General features: G+C 44.2%; 1 protein-coding gene across 1 annotated transcript in view; it reads right to left on the minus strand.

Moving 5' to 3' along the window:
* Positions 1-15,312, minus strand: part of LOC126160135 (chaoptin-like) — a 153,756-nt gene that overhangs the window by 7,221 nt on the left and 131,223 nt on the right. The window contains exon 8 of the mRNA XM_049916887.1: positions 4,657-5,194. Within this exon, the coding sequence (XP_049772844.1) occupies positions 4,657-5,194 (538 nt within the window). The remainder of the gene's footprint in view (positions 1-4,656; positions 5,195-15,312) is intronic.

The following is a 15,312-nucleotide window of genomic DNA, read 5'->3' on the forward strand; positions in this document are numbered from 1 at the left end:
CGATCGAAATAGGATCATATGACAGCATCGTTCTGTCAAAACCTGACACCTAATAAAATGTTTTTCAGCTTCTTCGCTTCTGAAGTTTTCTTCAGTTATCACTCAGTCCTTATATGTGCTCCACCTCCCCTAGAAGTTTATTTCAAAATTTCTGGGACACTTTGTCTATTTAACTGTATATGGTAGCTGTTGTACATGGATTTTATTTGCTCCTCATCAATTATTAATAGTCCTCAGTCACCAGAAGTCGGCAAATACCGGAAGCTTTGAGTCGAGTGATATGTTTGCTTTAGCGCTCACACACCGGCACTGGAAATCTTACGATATCACAGCGTGGCAGCAGTAAAAACTCTGTTCCTGCGGTTCGGAGAGCTTTGTAGGCAGCAGCTGTGTGAACTAAACACGCTCTCAGTACATAAACCACAGTAGCGTTAGACGTCTGTTCGGTAATAGTGGCTGTTCCTTATTGTGCTACTTAGACGAATTGTATTGTGTCGATAGCGTGCATTCGCAGATCGCGGTGAGAGAGAAACGCAACTTTTCGTAGGCAGAAGAAACCACGCACCTCTCCCGCTTGTTTCGGTATTTTTCTTCGGTCAGTTTCTGCGTGTAGAGCATACAGAAACACATTAGCACAGGAACAGAAATCATTCGTCGCTAAGAGACGTCTGCTAGTAATAAACAAAGAACAAAACGAGTAAACATGGTATTACAACTAACCACAGAGTTAAACAAGGTTGCAGTATTTTCTCAATTTTATCTAGTTTAATTATAAACGAGATGATTAAAAAGTGGAATTAGGAAACAAAAAATGACGATGAATAGAACTAGATAATGATCATTACATAAAAACATCAACGTATGCTGAGACCAGAGCATAATAGTCACTTCAGAAAAAGAATTACAAAGAAACAAGTTGTAACCAAATCAAATTGGCAGAATTATAATTCAGTAGAAAAGAGAAAAGTAATGGAATTCTAAGATAAATAACAGGTGGTATCTAAAACAAAATAATCGAGGAAGTTAGTCAGCACCTTGAATGTGACTTTCCTTCTGATAATGATAAAGAAATAATAAGACAACAAAATTTCTGGGTGTCTGCGTAACAATAGTAAGAACATTAAAGAAAAATACAATTAAAGAAGCGCAACTAAAATTCTATAAAATATGAGCTGTTCCACACATGCTTTAGGGATCTGTGGCTTGAATAGCAAATACGGAAGATATAATGCTAATAGTGACGTCATTATGGAAAATCCTCATATCTTATACTAGAAGATAGATTAAGAAGCAAAGATGTTAGGAATGAGTTTAAAGTACTTGCAATAACAGAAAATTCGACACATATAAGCATAAATAAGAGCTTTTTCTGGTTAGATCGTTGCTGTCATATCCCTGAATATTGACCTCCTGGGACAACTTGTATTTCCAAATGGGTAAATGATGTAGGTCGACCCAGTAAAGGACAGTGCTGATGCTGTAACAGGCTCCTCAAATCTAATCCAGGAATGTAGATACTGATGATGAGAAAATCATGACGACAACAACTTTTACTGTGTTTGACCCTCCAGAAAAGTGTCTCGGGTCCCAAATGGGTAAGGAATGTAGGTCGGTCAAGGACACAACGGAGCTAAGAAGCTAAAGACAGAACAGAGTCCTGATGATGATGATGATGATGTTAAGAAAATCATGATCACAAAAACAATTACCCTGTTGGACTCCACGGAAAAGTGTATTGGGTCGCATGAGGCAAACTGATGAGCACTGTCCACAGCGAAGAGAAAGCAACAAGAAAGACACTCAAAAAAGTTTTGGAATATACGAAGCGTATTCCGAAAGTAAGGTCCGATCGGTCGCGAATTGGAAACCACCGTGAAAATCCGGTAAGGCTTGGCATAGGTGTGTTGGAAAGTGTCTCTAGTATGCCCGTTGTTCGCGTCAGGTCTGTCTTGTAAGTCTGAGCACACAGTGAGCACGTAATGATGCCTAGTAAACAGTGTCTCCCGCCAAATATGAGTGCCCGTGAGAGATTTCGTCTAAATACAGACCACAAAACATAACTGCCATGCATTTCCTTCTTCGTTACACTACCTGGCTGCACTCTGCAGGGGCAATGAGGACGTCCCTGCTGCGTTTTCGATGGGAAGTGTTTGATCGCCCTCTATACAGCCCAGGCTTTGGTCCCTCTGATTTTCATCTCTGCTGACATGAACCGCTGGCTTTAAAGTCAACGTTTTATCACAGACAACGACAACAGAGAATCGGCGAAAAGTGCAGGCTGCTGTCTTCTATGGCGAAGATATTGGAAAGTTGGTACAGCGCTACCATAAATGTCTCAGACAGAGTGGCGACTATGTAAAGACATTGTTGGAATGTATGACTAACTGTTGCAAATAAAACACTTTTCATTTTTACTGTGGCTTCCATTTCGCTACCGATCGGACCTTACTTTCGGAATACGACTCGTACAAGGTGTTCCAGGAGGAATGGTCAGTATTCAATGATATCACAGGAACGATCATGAAAGACGTGCAATTCATTCACCTTTCAGTGCTCGTATTTTATATTTCTAATCCCAGAATTCTGGTACACGGTAAAATAATAATTCAGGTAATATTAATAATTTCTATGGGTTGCCTGATTTATTTCACAATTTTTACAGCTTGTCTCACACTGATTTGTGAGAGGGGCTTGGTGTTAGAAATTTTATTTATTTTTTTACCAGCCATGATGGCATCCCATTTCCCATCCCTTTTCCGATCGCCAGGGTAGCACGTGGCGTCGTTTGAACATTCTGTAGTGGCCAAAGTTTCACCTGTTCTCAGTTCCCCAACCTGCGTTACCAACCTTGTAAACGCTATTTCTGCTCAATACTAAGGTCGCGAGGTCACCTTCCTGTGATATTCCGGCCCTATGATTGGCCAGTTCAGGTGCGCGCCCGTTTTTCGCGGGCGGGTGGCAACCGCCCTCCGCGGAAGGGTGGTGGACAAAGGGGCAGTAGGGCAGTTCTAGTGTGACCGTGACGGAGACCGGAGGTGCCGCTTCCGGGAGATGAATGGCCGTGCGGTTCGAGGCGCTTCAGTCTGGAACCGCGTGACCACTATGGTCGCAGGTTCGAATCCTGCTTCGAGCTTGGATGTGTGTGATGTCCTTAGATTAGTTAGGTTTAAGTAGTTCTAAGTTCTAGGGGACTGATGACCACAGATGTTAAGTCTCATAGTGCTCAGAGCCATTTGAACCATTTGAACCGGGAGATGATGTTCGGTAAGCATGAGCACCGACTTGCACTGTAGATTCGCGCCTTGCGGCCCAGAGGGAACCTGATAGGTCATTGTGAATAGTTTCGCGTCTTGTGGGTTTCATTGCTTTAGTACGGGAGGCTACCGAGCGATTCACGCACAGTAGCATCTTCTTAGTCTTTGGCTAATTGCTGGTGGTGGTGGTTGCACGCCTGCAACCCCTTCGTTTACTAAATGGGATTCTATTTGATAATACGGCGATCGTTACGGAAATTCCTTTCCCCCTGGCGTGTTATGAACGTACGTTCGGGCGGGCTGCTGAACTCGAATCTTTCTTCCCCACCACCCCCATTTTGTTGTGTCATTGTTCGATTCTCAACTGTTTCATAAATGAGTCCGTAAATCTTACATTCTCTCTCTTTCCTTACGTGAACTTATCCCTAGTGTAACAGAATAATGCGGAACTATAACGGTTGCTATAAGGTCGTACAGGTCTCGCGTGACTAACGATAGTATAAAGATTCAATATCGCGCGCCTGGCACGACAATTGCACGCATGGCAGCGATAACAGTAGTAACCATGTTCAACTATTCCTCATTGATAAACTGGGAAGTGTTCACGGCTCAGTGTGAGTACGTGAGCACTAAATACACTTGCTGTGGTGGAAGTAGTGGCCTCTGTTTTGCCTTGCTGGTTTAGACAAAAAATATCAAATATCACAGCCCCTACAGCAAGGAATAGTAACCTGCAAAAGAAAACGAGCCACCGCTTTTAATCATTTGGAGCAAAATATTCCAGTAAACACAGGCTGTAAAAGGTATACCTGAAGAGCTGTGAGCACCTGTTCAGTGGAAGAAGTTTGTTTCACTGCAGCGAATTTGAACAAGTGTTCATAGCTCAGAAGGTATGCACTTTAGAGCCCATTTTTACTACATATTTTGGTTCGAATGATCATTGCTGTCATATTCCTGAACACTGATCATTCCTACTGAGACACTCTCCATTACCAAATGGGTAAGGGCTGTAGGTCAACCCAGGAAACAAAAGAATTTAGAAGCTGCAGCCGGAAAAAGTTCCTCGAATCTAATCCAGGAATGTGGCTAAAATGGCTCTGAGCTCTATGGGACTTAACATCTGGGGTCATCAGTCCCCTAGAACTCAGAACTATTGAAACCTAACTAACCTAAGGACATCACACACATCCATGCCCGAGGTAGGATTCGTAGCGGTCGCGCGGTTCCAGACTGTAGCGCCTAGAACCGCTCGGCCACTCCGGCCGGCAGGAATGTGGTTGATGGTGATGATGATGATGATGGTGATGATGATGAGAAAAGCATGACTCCCACAACGTCACGTTCGGAAAGTTTCTCGGGTCGCACGCGGCAAGCTGCTGAGCGCTGAGCAGGGCGAACAGACCGGCGAAAGGCCTGGTGCCGACGCTCTCCCAGCTGGAGCCGTTGGGGTAGAGGTCGGAGGGCGACAGCGAGCGGAAGCGGTTGTCGCGCAGGTCGAGCGCGAGGTGCGGCACGTGGGCGGCCAGCCCCGCGACGAGCCCCGGCGGCAGCTCCTGGAGGCCGGTGTCGCGCACGCGCAGCTGCAGCTCGTGCGAGCTGTCGGCCAGGCCCTCGAGCGCGTCGGCCGTGATGGCGACCAGGCCGCAGCCGCTGAGCTCGAGGCGGCGCAGCTTGGCGTTGCTGAAGGCGCCCAGCAGCTGGTCGCTCAGCACCGGCTCGAGCACGCGCACCGACAGCTCGCGCAGCGACCACACCGACGACAGCGCGCTGCCCACGCGGAAGCGGTACTTCTCGATCTTGGGCCACGTCTGGATGCGCAGCTTGGTCAGCAGCGGCAGCCCCGTCAGCGAGTCCGCGTCGAACCGCTCCATGTACGGCAGGTCCTCCACGTTGAGTGTGGTGAGGCGCGTCAGGTGCGAGAAGCTCTCTCGCGTAACTACCTGCATAGCAGTAGCACAAGCTAGTAAAACCATTGCAAATTGGCTCCAAATAAAGTTAATTACAGCCGCTACAGAAAATAATTTAAATTTAATTAAATGTCATGTGAAACTGTTGATTAGGAAATCCAATACTGTCGGTTCAGATACCATGGGTTCCTTAGGGTACAATGGCCTTGTTCCTAGCACATATACAAGAGTTATGTCATAGGTGTATTTGTGAATTGTAGGCAGGTGTAAAGGCTTTGTCAAGATGCATGGCACTGGACTTTGGCACACTTAAGACCAAATAACATGACTTACATTTCCTCGAACACATATGTTTTATATATCAAACGCTTCAGAAATATGTGCACTGCAAAATAACATATTTTTGAAAAATCGATTTTTTAAAATTTTTGTCGTCCTATCTCAAACGCTCGATGGAGAGGGGTGGGGGGGGGGGGGGGGGGCACTGTCAAGTTATCTCGCCGGTTCGAAAATATAGTAGATCCGGGGCTGTCAGTCATAAAGGTTTTTAATTTCTTGTCAGGTCTCAAAGTGAAACCACACATTTGCGAGGACAGTTTAGGAGTTATTTTATGGAAAAGGCGAGACGCAGAGCTAGGGCGTCTGCAGTACAATGGCAGAATGTGAACTGATGTTGCATTGTTCTGTGTAATTACTCTCTCGCATCACTAAGAATTATTGCATTATTTTCTACCATTATTTGGTGGTTAATTTTTATTGAGGTTAGTGGATATGTGGGCTTCGGAGAAAGCCTTTGCATTTTTTTGTACACGGAAGGTGTACTCCAGTTGTGGCCTCAGGCCCCCGTTGTCGGCAGAAGGCAGGCAGCGTATCTCGTTAGGAGAAGCGAGCCTCCCCAGGAAGATGGGGAGTTTTCGCCGATGTGAGGCTGCAGCCTGCTTCATGCTTTTGTGGGCAGACTCAGTGCCGTGTTGGGGACGTTGTGCCACCACTGTCGTCCCCAGGGGATAATTGAGAATGAAATTTTTACCTTTTCTACATGAACATCAAAGTTCGAGACGACGTGGTGCCGCTTAGACAGCGTAAAGAAGACAATTGCTTTTGCTCCAAAATATTGGTCGTTGCTCTGGTCCTATATTTGTTGGGAAGGTTCACTGCACTGGGCTCACCTTTGTTACTGAGCCTTTTGTACTTGAAGAGTGGGAAGTTACTGCTGCATTTTCCTATTTTTCATTGAAATAAGTGATATTCACGTCTGTCACCATGGCAGCAGCATTGGCTCGTCCCCTCCATGTAGAGTTGTTTCAAAGTAGGGGCTTGAGAGGTCAGAACTAAGTTTGTAGCATTCATTTCCTGGGCGGCATGTATTCGTGTTTTGACCGCCGTGCGTTTGTGTCATATGATGATGTTGATGATGATGATGATCATGATGATGACGACGATGATGTAAGAGATGGGGGACGACTACGTTCCAGCACTGGGTTTCACACCCAGTGCTGGCACATAGCCTACCCCTCTCGATTAGCACTAAAGTGGCTGCTAAACGCATTGTCCACATCCTGCCAAGAGATTTGCACTTTAATCCAAGACACTGGCACAAAGACTGGCTACCAGGAACTTTATGCCAGCAGCTGTCCTCCGCTTGCTGGCCAAATGGTGGCAGCAAAAATTTCTTCCACCAGGTTTCAAACCACCTTATCCTCAAGTCGAGCGCCACTGCACAGGTGTATGCTCATGAACTCGGCTATGCAGGAGGCTACAACATGGTTTAAATTTGACACTATACTATGATAGGATACTTACTGATAAGTATATATATATATATATATATATATATATATATATATATGTGTGTGTGTGTGTGTGTGTGTGTGTGTGTGTGTGTGTGTGTGTGTGGGATCAGTTTCAATTATTTATTGCACAGGAACCAAATATTGTACAGATATCATACATATGTCATTTTGGGGAGAAACCCTGAAAGATTTTTTTCATACATATTGCCACAGCGTCGTTTGGTAATTTGCCGATAGTCAGCGCTAGTCGCAAACATGGCGAGTTCATGTGCAGAGCGATCTTTCTTGGAGTTCTTGAAATGGCCACCCCAATCACCAGATCTCACTCTGTGTGACTTTTTTCTGTGGTGACACAATAAAGATCTGGTGTATGTACCGTCTCTACCACTTGATGTAGCACCGCTCTGGGAGAGAATATGGGAAGTGACTACCACAGTCGACGATGCCACTCTGGGACGGGTATGGCAAGAATTCAATTACCGTATTGACGTCTACCGGGTTACACATGGTTCGCATATCGAATGTTTGTAAAAAACTTTCAGAGTTTCTCTTAAAAATGCAATGTGTATAACAGCTGTACAGTGTTTAGTTCTTGTGCAATAAATAATTGAAAGTGTTCCCGGACTTTACACTGATGACTGATCTATGTATTTTTTACCGGCATCGGCCTGCGGTCTAAATCTTCTGGAGAAATTTCAATCAAACATGTTTCAGCAGTGACTCAAGGCCAGAAACGATTACCATTTTGGTATGATACGCCTAATGCCTGAGTTTGTGGGGCCATAATCTGATAACACGTTACCTGCTCATACGGCATAACATGCATCACACTTGTGGTGTCACCGCCAGACACCACACTTGCTAGGTGGTAGCCTTTAAATCGGCCGCGGTCCGCTAGTATACGACGGACCCGCGTGTCGCTACTGTCAGTGATTGCAGACCGAGTACCGCCACACGGCAGGTCTAGAGAGACGTCCTAGCATTCGCCCCAGTTGTACAGCCGACTTTCATAGCAATGGTTCACTGACACATTACGCTCTCATTTGCCGAGACGATAGTTAGCATAGCCTTCAGCTACGTCATTTGCTACGACCTAGCAAGGCGCCATTCACATCTGTTATTTATCTTATGATGCCTGTACCGTCAGACCGATGTTCACCAATTATGGAATAAAGTTAAGTATTCCAGAAGCTATGTACTATTTTTGGCTACTATAATTCCTTGTCATTTTCCAGACCTCACGCCAGCCTGCGTGAGCTTAAACGCGTGCCTTTCGACTTCCTCCAAACTCCGTGAATTGGCTCCTGCCAATTCACAACAACACTAACTTGGAAGAGACGGAGGTAAGCTACACCCAGAATAAATACGAATGGTGGACAAATGATCGTTGGTGTGGTACACGGAACACCCTTAGTGTAGTTTCAGGTTGTTCTCCATACCAATTGTGGCAAATGATTGGTGGATGCTCAGCATACACCTCAAAGATCACGATATACGAACAATGAAAATGCGATAACACACAGATCTAAGTTAACGTGATTCACAAACAGATGGTCAAGCAAATGGTGTAAACGACTTCCCTCCTTTCAGTTAGCTAACGACTGTGGCGATAGGAAAGACGCCTTCCCACAAAATTAATGTAAAGAGGAATTTGTCAATTTATGAAAATAACGGACTCCGTCCGACGAGATACAGAGTAGGAAAGAGAGTAGAGAGAGAGAATGTGTAGCATGATACGTAGGTGTGGAATTCCTAAAATTATTTCAACCAGACGTGACCTGGGAAAGCATACTGTTCGGGTGACATGTAAAACTATTCACAAGCACACAATATTGGTGTTGAAACTACAGTTTTGGGAATTTATACGCTGTCTTGTGACAGCACCACTGACATGACAACCGTCCTTGGGGGTTTGGGAAGACAGAAGGACGGTATGACTTTAAAGCATTATTCCGGTATGCTTGGAGTAACTTCAAAGAAATTTAGTCCTTATACGACATTGCATCTGAAAAAGTACTGTAGGACTGAAACAATTCTAACCTTCCTAATGACTGTGGTCTAGAGAGAGCTGTAGAAGGGAGTGACAAGTAAGTATAGCTCTAGCACCCTGGATAAGTTTCAACCAAACTTAGCATAAATATGGGCTGTTGCACAGGAAAAAGTACTGTAGGCGTAATAGACTACTAGCACTGCTAGAAGTGGTAATGTGGATAGGTGATAGAGCAACCATCTTTTTCCCATGAATACTATTGATTTTGATAGATATCCTTTAAGCTTTAGGAGATTGTAATTTCCGGGGAAACTTACGTTCTTGACCATGATCGTCAAATTAATGAAGATAGCCACTAAGTCATGACCGGTGAGGTCATCCAGAGGCGCTGTTGCAGTCTGAGTTTGGGGCTGCAACGCCTACTACTATGTCCCCCTCTAGCAGAAATGTACATTGGCCGACTAACAAGTAAGTGGCTTTGTGACAAGCGTGGACAGGTTTGACGCCACCTGATGTCCTGAATACCGTCAGGGCTATTGCTAAAAGTTCCTCTTGCTGTCTGACATTGTACAGACGCACGTCCTCAGCTCGTGGTCTAGTGGCTTGCGTTGCTGTCTCTGGATCACGGGGTCACGGGTTCGACTCCAGGCTGGGCTGGGGATATTCTCTGCCCGGGGACTGGGTGTCTGTGTTGGTCTCATAATTACATCCTCATCGTCATTCGTAACTGTGGCTGGATTGGATTTTGTGATAACTGGACTGAGAAAAAATTGGGACTTTGTACGGCCGCTGATGACCACGCAGTTGAGTACCCCACAAACCAAACATTAAAACATTACTTACAGAAGCACTTTCACTGTCTAAGAGTGGCCGGAAGGCATATGTTGACAAAAATAAAATCGACATGGATATCCATCCTGTGTCTGTTACTCAAGACACCCTCTGCAAACTGTAAAATGTTTTTCTATTATTTTGTTACACCCTACACATTGTAAATGATGATTAGACTAATATTACATTCTACTTGTAAAAGACTTTGTGTCATGAGCTGTATCCTGGTTTTATACGAGCGTCATGAAAAAAGTAATACCTCACATCTTTTTCAGCAACAGGTATTTAATCCACGCAGGGAATATTACACACATGAATGAGTGATGTCTTATTTACACTTGCAACTTTTTTCACGTAATGTATTCCAGTTCAACGGTCTTCCTCAACCGAGACAAAAGGGCGTGAATGCTCTAACGAAACAAAACGTTATATTGCCATGAAGCCGTTTCATCACTGGGCGAATCCACTCATCGACGTCTTGAAAATGTCTTCCGCTAATGGCATCCTATTCGCCTGTTTCCATATTACGGCTCGCATTTTTACACCCAGTCATTTAAACGGTTTAAAAGGTCGAGATGTTTACCTCTAACTTTAAGTCTGGATGATATGGATTTATTCTCTTCGCTAAGTAAATTATCTAGAATTCATCCATATTTAACAAGAGCTGCCATTGCTTATTCCAAGGGCAAATATCGTGCATATCGTCGTACTCTTGCTGCCGATCATACAGTAACGATGCTGTTCTGTAATCAACAACGTCCGCCAATGAGCATTCTGTTATGTTTTAGAATTTATTTTATAAATAACTGACAAATACTGGAAAATTCAGTCGTCCTATTAAGATTCCCTCATGCGTATTTGAATATACTTTTGATTTTGTTTATTTGAAAGCTCTGGGTTCTATTAGTGAAACTCTCTTAGAGCTAATCACCCATTCGTGCAAATTGTCCATATTATCGAATTTTGGTTGTCAGTATATGATGTAGTACATTGTTTAATACCTTTCTGAAGTCAAAGACGACAAGACCTACCTGCATAACTATTCCACTGTTGATAACACATTGAACGTAAATAAACCGGACTATTTTGTTTGGAGGAAGTTTCTTTTTACCACCAGGAACATGTTTAAGCTTCATAAATGCCGCTGGATCCTATAGTGAACATGTGGGTGTTAGTGATGTTAGTCTATAATTATATGCACTCGCTGTGTCATCCGTTTAGTCAGCGGGAAATGCGCAATTTTTTCAGTCACATGGCGCTATTTGCTGTGTGAGAGATTCTCAATGAATTATGAAACGCAATAAGAATTCTGTCAAATACGTAGAGACTTCGAGAAGTGTTTTACACATGTCGTCCCACGCGAAGATCATTCCGCTAAAGTTGTGGCACATTGCCAGAAGGGTGTACTTGTTTGAGGTTTCCTGCAGACATAGCTATGCTGCAGTACAGATAAGAGATGCATCACAGTGTACTAGTGAAATGGCATGGCGTTCTCCAAAATTTAAGTACGTGGCGGCAGTACAATTCTTGTGCGCAAAACGTCTAAATTGCTCACAGAGTCACCGTGAAATCCTGGCGGAAACCGGAAGACGGAACGTGACGTCCAGATGTTATGAAACGGTGTCAACTATTTGACCAGGGCCCCAAAGACGTGGGTGATGCTGGTTGGGGAGATCAGATCTTGCACCGCGCGATTCTGATTTTTTCGGCAAGCTCAAAGAACACGTGGGGGCAAAGAGACTTTCAAACCACGTTCACACAGAGATTCTCGCATAGCTCCGCGACCACGGTAAGGATTTCTATCGTGAAAGAACAGAACGATTGGTAGAACTTTCCAACCGCTGTTCCCAGAGATTTGCTGATTATGTTGACAAATAGTTTGATGTATCTGTGTCATTTTGAAGTGTCATGCATCATTCAATAAAGATACCCTGGTGTGTCATAAGAACATGTAACTTATTTTTTGAAGTTCCCTCGTACATTCATAGGATACAGCAAAAGTTCCTCACTCCGGTAGGACTCGGGAAAGAAATCGAGAATTAAAGTAACAGCAGTATAGTACACTCAAAGGAGTCATCAGTATCTTCTGCATGAGCTGTTCAGACAACTGAAGTCGTTAGAATGGAACAGAGGCCCAGGGATTAATGGAATCCCGATCAGATTCTATATTCAAATAACTGTGATATCCATTTGTTGTAGAACTTCAAAAGGTATTCTGAGCTCAATCATTATGATGTGCCTCGAACAGAACGACCTTCTCCTTCCCAATCAGCATTGAATTCAAAAACAGGTTATGTGAAAAGCAACTCACACTTTCCTCACATGACGTCCTGTAAGGCAACGAAGTGCAGTGCATTTATCTACAACGAAGTAGTATGAACGAAGTTTCACAAATATTTAGTCAGACGTTGATCAGATTTCAAAATAGTGCAATGATTGGCAGCTTGCTGTAAATGTTCACAAAACGAATAAACATTTTATTCAATGGATACAATATTGGTGATCCACAGCTGGAATCTGTAAACTGATACAGAAATTTGTGTGTAAAACTTTGTTAGGTTATGAAGTGGAAAGGCACACAGACTCAGTTGTGGGTAAGGCAGGTGAAAGACTTCGGTTTATTGGTAGAGTACTAGGGAAGTGAAATCAGTTTACAGAGGAGATTGGTTGCAAATCCCTCGTACGATTCAGCCTACAAAATTTGCTCAAGTGTGTGGGACTCGTACTGTATAGGTCTAGCACGGGATGTTGACAGTATGAAGAAAAGGACAGCACGAATGGTTCAAATGGCTCTGAGCACTATGGGACTTAACATCTGAGGTCATCAGTCCCCTAGAACTTAGAACTACTTAAACCTAACTAACCTAAGGACATCACACACATCCATGCCCGAGGCAGGATTCGAACCTGCGCCGTAGCGGTTGCCCGGTTCCAGACTGAAGCACCTAGAACCGCTCGGCCACACCGGCCGGCCCCCAGCACGACTGGTCACAGGTTTGCTTGACCTGTGGGATAGTGTCACTGAAATGTTGAAAGAACTCAACTGGCAGACCCTTGAAGAAAATCGACTGACAAAGTTTCAAGAACCGGTTTTAAATTACGAGTACTACAGGATCGTAAGGATAAGCTTAAATTAGTTACTGCATGTACAGATGCAACATTTTTCAAGCTCCTCGTAAGTGAATGGAACGTGAAAAAGCCCTAATAACTGGAACAGTCCAACGTACTTCTGCCATGCATTTCATAGTGGTTCGTAGAGCATAGATATAGATGAAGGTCAATGTGAACTGTGTCCTATCTAAACGGCAATACCTGATATACAGGGTGAGTCACCTAACATTACCGCTGGATATATTTCGTGAACCACATCAAATATTGACGAATCGATTCCATAGACCGAACGTGAGGAGAGGGGTTAGTGTAATTGTTTAATACAAACCATAAAAAAATGCACGGAAGTATGTTTTCTAACACAAACCAAGGTTTTTTAAAATGGAACTCCGTTAGTTTTGTTAGCGCATCTGAACATATAAACAAATACGTAATCAGTGCCGTTTGTTGCATTGTAAAATGTTAATTACATCCGGAGATATTGTAACCTAAAGTTGACGCTTGAGTACCACTCCTCCGCTGTTCGATCGTGTGTATCGGAGAGCACCGAATTACGTAGGGATCCAAAGGTAACGGTGATGGACCTTAGGTACAGAAGAGACTGGAGCAGCACATTACGTCCACATGCTAACCTCTTTTTATTGGCCTTTTTCACTGACGCACATGTACATTACCATGAGGGGTGAGGTACACGTACACACGTGGTTTCCGTTTTCAATTACGGAGTGGAATAGAGTGTGTCCCGACATATCACAATTGCAATCTCTGGCGTAATGAATGTCGTACACGCCGCAGTACATCTGGTGTAATGTCGTCGCAGGCTGCCACAATACGTTGTTTCATATCCTCTGGGGTTGTAGGCACATCACGGTACACATTCTCCTTTAACGTGCCCCACAGAAAGAAGTCCAGAGGTGTAAGAGCAGGAGAACGGGCTGGCCAATTTATGCGTCCTCCACGTTCTATGAAACGCCCGTCGAACATCCTGTCAAGTGTCAGCCTAGTGTTAATTGCGGAATGTGCAGGTGCACCATCATGCTGATATCACATACGTCGACGCGTTTCCAGTGGGACATTTTCGAGCAACGTTGGCAGATCATTCTGTAGAAACGCGATGTATGTTGCAGCTGTTTGGGCCCCTGCAATGAAGTGAGGACCAATGAGGTGGTCGCCAATGATTCCGCACCATACATTTACAGTCCACGGTCGCTGTCGCTCTACCTGTCTGAGCCAGCGAGGATTGCCCACGGACCAGTAATGGATGTGTGTACGTTTACCTCACCCCCCATGGTAATGTACATGTGCGTCAGTGAAAAAGACCAATAAAAAGGTGTTCGCATGTGGACGTAATGTGCTGTTCCAGTCTCTTCTGTACCTAAGGTCCATCACCGTTCCCTTTGGATCCCTACGTAATTCGGTGCTCTCCGATACACATGATCGAACAGCGTAGGAGTGGTACTCAAGCGTCAGCTTAAGGTTACAATATCTCTAGATGTAATTAACATTTTACAATGCAACAAACGGCACTGATTACGTATTTGTTTATATGTTCAGATGTGCTAACAAAACTAACGGGGTTCCATTTAAAAAAACGTAGGTTTGTGTTAAAAAACATACTTCCATGCATTTTTTAATGGTTTGTATTAACCAATTACTCTAGCCCCTCTCATCACGTTCGGTCTGTGGAATCGATTCGTCAATATTTGATGTGGTTTACGAAATATATCCAGCGGTAACGTTAGGTGACTCACCCTGTACAGTGCTGGGATACAACACAAGAGAACGTTGAGATAGTATCGCTTTCCTGAAATAGTGGTGCACCTGAATGGATCCTAGACAGTCCAGCGCCAAGATTGCTCGCATTGTCATCACATGGCGACAGACTTAATACCTCCACCCAACGCGGCCGCATATATTGATGGTGATAATGGTGGGCGAGCACTGGCGGGGAGGGGGGGAAGCGATGCGGGCCGAGATGACGAGTCGAGGTAAATACGCCCTCACACACGCGCCTTATTTTCGTTTATCAGATCACGTAATGGTGGTGAAAAGGTGAAATATACTGTAAGTCCTTTCATTCATTTTTATAAGAAACAGTTTTTGCCGATATTTTGTTTCTTCTCTTCCTCAAGTGAACAGAAAGGACCAGACAGGTATATATCGGTAGTAGCTTCTGCGCAAGACACTAATATTGCATATCACTCGTGATCTAAGGTATTCGTATTAAAACACACACGCTGCTGCAGTCGCATTGAGTCACGTTGCTCTAAAATGTGTCAACAAGCGGCTTTCAGATGGTGAGAAGTGCCGTCTGTGAGAGTGATCTGAGCCTACTGCCAAGGAAAGAAGGGAGATTAAGCTTTAGTGTCCCACCGGCGGCTACGGCTAGGTGCTGCGAGACTCATCACAAGCTCGCATTGGGAATT

This window comes from Schistocerca cancellata, chromosome 2 (genome assembly GCF_023864275.1).
Source record: "Schistocerca cancellata isolate TAMUIC-IGC-003103 chromosome 2, iqSchCanc2.1, whole genome shotgun sequence".
Classification (NCBI taxonomy): Eukaryota; Metazoa; Arthropoda; class Insecta; order Orthoptera; family Acrididae; genus Schistocerca; species Schistocerca cancellata.